Below are 5,429 nucleotides of genomic sequence, written 5' to 3' on the forward strand. Positions count from 1 at the left end.
TTGCTGAGATTTTACTTATATGTCGGGATTTAGAGATTTTATTTAATGACATATGTATGAGTTTATGACATGTATATTTTGGAGATGTATGCTTTATATCCGCTGCGACTTTTGAGGAATTTTTTATGCATGTTTTTGAGTTCTATTGAAGACATAACATCTATTCCTTAAATAAATGTATTATTCGCGTATTTTATCGCTTTAATAGAAGTAGGGCGTTACATAGAACGCCCTAGGCAGGAGTCGTCGAAGATCATAACATGTAATCCAAAGAAAACAGAGGAATTATGCAAGCACGCCCAAAATTTCAAAAACAAACATCAAATATCAACCACTCCGCCTTGTCCCAAGACTCGTGCTTGGGGGGCTGTGGACCGTCATAATATTCCTAAGGACCTAAAAGACCTCCAAAAGGTTATTTAGACCACTTAGAGCGGCCTTAGCGCCCTCCAAAAGGACCCTTGGGCCCTGGGCACGCCTTATCCAGGGCGTCGCCTCAGTAAACCTCCAGAACCTTCTAGAAACAGCCCAAAATACACAAATACCCCTATTGCTTGGGGACCAAGCAACCGAAACCCAATCCCATAATAGGCTGTAAATACCACCCTTTAGAGCATTCTCAAGGCATCCAATAAACAGTCTAAACCCTAGAATACGATACTGAACCCTAGTATCCCTTATTGTGATCTTTGCAAGTACACAAATTTTTTGCCACCCCTACTTATGGGTCCAAACGTGTCAATTTCAAGGGCATATACAAATGAGCAATGCTTGTGTGGTGGCAGCCATACATTTAAACTAGGGTTAATAAGTCTTTACCCCCCTGTAATTTGGGCGAGTTCCTGTTTACCCCCTGTAATTTTTTTTTTTTGATTCCAACCCTTTTAATTTGAAGATTCTTTCGAAATAGACCCTGTAATTTGAAGATTCTTTCGTTTTAGACCCTGAGGCCATCTGACTGTTCAAACATGATGAGGTGGCACGCTTAGTCAGCATTTTTGGATGATGTGGCACACTGACTATATAATTAATTTTAATTTTAATTTTTTATTTCCATTTATATTAATTTAAAAAAACTGATAATTAATTTTAAAAATAGAAGAAAATTCAGATTATTTTTTTCAATTCGAAATTTAATAAATCAGAAAAAAAAAATCAGATTTTTTTTTTGAAATTTAAAAAATTTGAAAAATCAGAAAGAAATTCGGATTTATTTTCAAAAAATAAATAAAAAATCTGAAATTAAGATTTTGAAAATTAAAATAAAATCGTTTTTCGAATTTCTTACCTCGATCTGCAAAAAAGGTATACTTTGTAATTTTTTATTCTGAGCGAAAGAAAAATACAACTATAGAGGACTATAAAAGAATTTAAAGTAAAATAGAAAATAAAAATATGATCGTATAATAGTTTCCTAGACATACAAACTGGGTTGACTGGGATTCAATTTGTTTGAGAAAGGAGGTTAGTGGTTTGGGGGTAAGGAGATTGAAAGAATTTAATATTGCTTTGTTAGGTAAATGGTGCTGGAGGTGTTTAGTGGATAGGATGGGTTGTGGTTTAAGGTTTTATCTTCTCGTTACGGGGAGGAAGGAGGCCGCCTTAGAGATGGTGGTAGAAGGGGTTCGGTGTGGTGGCGTGAAATTGTGAAAATCTAGGACGGGGTAGGTGTCGAGGGTGGGAATTGGTTTGAAGACAATATTTCTAAAAGTGTGGGGAACGGCTTTGACACGTTCTTTTGATCAGATTGTTGGGTTGGATCGATGAAGTTGAGGGAGAGATTTAGGAGATTGTATGATTTGTCCATTCATAAGGATAAGACGGTGGGGGAGATGAGAGCTTTAGGTTGGGGGGATGATGGGAATGCCAGGAGGTGGAGGCGTAGGTTGTGGTCTTGGGAGGAGGAACTAGTGGCGGAAATGAAGATTTTACTATCTAATGTTTCTTTTCAGGATTATAGACCCGATGTTTGGCTTTGGGGAACAAACGATGGAGATGGTTATATTGTTCGTGGTGTGTATCAAATGCTCATGGGGCAGGAGATGCATGTTCATGATGATTTCTCGGAAGCGGTATGGCATAAAAGCGTTCCTTTGAAGGTTTCTATTTGTGCGTGGCGTCTATTACGCTATAGGTGGCCGACAAAGGATAACTTAAGGCGTCGTGGAATTATTTCTTTGGATTCCCAAATGTGTGTTACTGGTTGTGGGCAAATTGAATCAGCTGATCATTTAATTATTCATTGTCTTATTTTTGGTTCTCTTTGGCAGCATGTGAAAAATTGGCTTGGTGTGTATTCTGTGGATCCCAAAAATGTTACGGATCATTGTCAGCAATTCAAGTTCTCTACAGGTGGTTATTCTGCTCGCCGTTCATTCCTGCACATGATATGGATTTGTTGTATTTGGGTCATTTGGAATGAACGGAATCAAAGGCTGTTTTCAAATAAAGTTAAATCAATTACACAACTTTTAGAAAAGGTAAAAGTCATTTCCCTTACCTGGTTGAAAGCTAAGAATGTTAGTTTTCCTTTTGGTTACCATTTGTGGTGGCAGCAACCCATGGTTTGTATGGGGATAGGCTGACTGTTTCCGGTGTTTTGATGTATCTGGATTGGTTTCTGAAATTTTGTTCTGCTTTTTTTGGCACTCCTTGTGCTAGAGGGCAGAATTGTTTGTTTATATATCTCATTTTTGCTTATTCAAAAAAAAAAAGAATGTGTAAAACTTTTTTTTTATTTCACGAACTAGATTCAAGAATAATATTATTTGATAAAAGGTGAGTAGTATGTCTGGTGATCTGCTGGTAACAAAAGTGATAAAAGCGATCATTTCATTTGTTTCTAGAATAGTTCTTTAAAAAAAATTATTTCACGAACAAGATTCAAGAATAATATTATTTGATAAAAGGAAAGTAGTATGTCTGGGGATCTGCTGGTAAGAAAAGTGATCATTTCATTTGTTTCTGGAATAGTTCTTTAAAAAATTTGTTTATTGGATTTTTTTTCTTCAGATTATATAATTTTCAAAATTTTATTTTCATATTTTAATCTAAATTGTAAAAAAATTATATTCAGATTTTAAAAAATAAAAAAAATTCCAGAATTTTTATTTTTGGTAGAAAAAATTTTAAAAAACTTTTTTATTTTGAAAAAAATCTGAACTTTTTTTTAATTTCAATTTTTTTTTCTAAATTTTGATTTTTTTATTTTGAAAATTAAATTCCAGAATTTTAATTTTTTTTTAGAAAATATATTGTGTTTTACGATTTTTTTTCGAAAATTAAATTTCAGATTTTTTAAATTAATATAATTTCATTTATATTATTTTTTATTTTAAAAAAATAGGAAAAATGCCACGTGTGCCCTTAAAAAAATAAAAAAAATTTAATTATACAGTCAGTGTGCCACATAATCAGATATGCACAGTCAACGCGCCATTCAGCATGCCACGATAGCATTTTGTCCTGTCAGATGGCCTCAGGGTCTAAAATGGAAGAATCTGAAATTACATGGTTGAAATCTAAACTTTTTTTTTTTTTACAGGGGATAAACTGGAACTCGCGCAAATTACAGGGGGATAAAGACATATTAACCCTTTAAACTATCTAGGCCCACACATATTGAAAATTGTAAGAAGAGATAAAAACAAATATTTTTACTATTATTGAAAACAATGATCATTGTTTATTTTAATAGGATGTGGTATCTTTCTATGAGATACAAGTTAAGAAAGTTAGTGAAAATATTTTATTGTAAACAACAAATTTTATATTTTTAAAAAGTTAAATATACAACATTTTCACACTTTCCATTACATAAGAAAAAAAATCTTCAGGCACTTTCCAAATCTTAACACACTCTCCAAAATTGGATCAAGTATATAATATTACGCAACTCGCCACAGCGAGTTGGAGGCGAGTTGGAGGCGAGCAGGAGGTGCTCTCTGTGGGCTTACTCGCCGCGCGAGTAAGTTTACTCGCTGGGGCGACCTGCACAGTGGCAACATCCCCTGTTTCGTGTTCCTGCGTCTTTTTCACATGTTTCTGTTTTGAATTGGCCTTCGGTATAAACACGAAAGTTTTAGATAATTTTGTTAGCTTTCCAGTGGCTTTGGTTTGACTTGAAAATGATTTTTGGTTTTTGAGTTATGATGAAAATACTCCAAGGAGGTCTTGGTGAAATTTTACGAAAAATCCGCATAACTATTTCTAAGTTGACCCAAACCTTATGGATTGTTTCCAAGCTTCGAAACTCGAGTTTTATGAGTTAAATTAAGGTGTTTAATGGTATTTAAACTATGATGTGATGAATCTAACTTGTTTTGATTTGAAAATGGAAATTTCTTGAAAGATGATAAAGAGAGACGAACTTCGTGATTTTCATGATTTCGTCGTATTTAGCCGGTGAAACGTAACAGTATGCCCTACTGCACTTATATGTGGCTTAGAGGTATACTTAGTTGAGGCATTGGATATTGATTACTTGGTTTGGTTCAATTACTTCAATTATTTTGAAATTGTGGAATGATAGACGGACTTGGTTAGAAATGGTTTTAAGAGTTGATTGCCTTATGAATCCTTTATGGTTAGCTTGATATGATTATGTGAAGTTGATTGATGTATATATGTGACAACTGTTTTATCTTGGTTTTCGGGTGTCAAACATTGATTACGTTTGAACCTTTTTAACCGTTGATATCTCATTTTTTCTTGGGATGGGAAAAAATAAGCAAAACCCTTGAGAATCGAGGTCCGGGAGTTGTTTTTGCTACGGGAAGGTGTTAGGCACCCATAACGACTATAGTATCCTATAGGAACCGTCTTTATTTTCTACGCGCGCGCTTTATTTTTAAATGCTATTTGAAAAAAATGATATTTACACCTAAGAGTTTACTAAGTCAAGAATTGGAGGGAGAAGAAAGTGTTTGAATTTTTATTTTATTTGAATTGAAGGAATATTGTTTCCTTGCCTACGTACCCTTTTAAGGGATCAAATCCATCGTAGTTCTCTTCCAAAAAATGTTTTTGTTTTTGTTGGTTGATTTTAAGTTTGAAAATGGGATTTTGAAGAAGAGATAGGAGGCCTCCAAGGGCATGAGATTAAGGAAAAAGTGAAGTTGGAATTAGTTATTTGCAAAAACAAGTCAAAGTTGGAATTAGTTTCATTGATGCTTTTATTAAGAAACTAAAGGGAAAAATTCACTTGGGATGTGTTCCAAGAGTTTATTTGAAAAAAATTTGAGTGAGATGGTTCAAGTTTTTTTGTTTGGAAAATTGGAATTTTCTCTAAGTGTAAAACCTAAGCATACATTTAAACATGCAATTACCTAACCATACATCTAAACATGCATATCCTAGCCATACATCTAAAGTGAAGTGTGTGCATGTGTGAGTTGTAGTGTCCATAGTCCATAGTCCATATTACATCA

At 34.0% G+C, this 5,429-nt stretch overlaps 1 protein-coding gene across 1 annotated transcript; it reads left to right on the forward strand.

Annotated features, from left to right (window-relative positions):
* The first annotated feature begins 1,763 nt into the window (after window positions 1-1,763).
* LOC146915930 (uncharacterized) lies at window positions 1,764-2,585 on the forward strand. Its single transcript, XM_085721496.1, has one exon. The coding sequence runs from the start codon at window positions 1,764-1,766 to the stop codon at window positions 2,583-2,585; it is 822 nt and encodes a 273-aa protein (XP_085577622.1).
* Window positions 2,586-5,429: the final 2,844 nt, after the last annotated feature.

Source organism: Medicago sativa, chromosome 6 (assembly GCF_051527215.1).
Source record: "Medicago sativa cultivar Bolivia chromosome 6, Bolivia_mono, whole genome shotgun sequence".
In the NCBI taxonomy this organism is placed as follows: domain Eukaryota; kingdom Viridiplantae; phylum Streptophyta; class Magnoliopsida; order Fabales; family Fabaceae; genus Medicago; species Medicago sativa.

What these genes read in the sequence shown, in the direction of transcription:
- LOC146915930 (XM_085721496.1), top strand. Translation starts at nt 1,764, where the DNA reads ATGAAGTTGAGGGAGAGATTTAGGAGATTGTATGATTTGTCCATTCAT.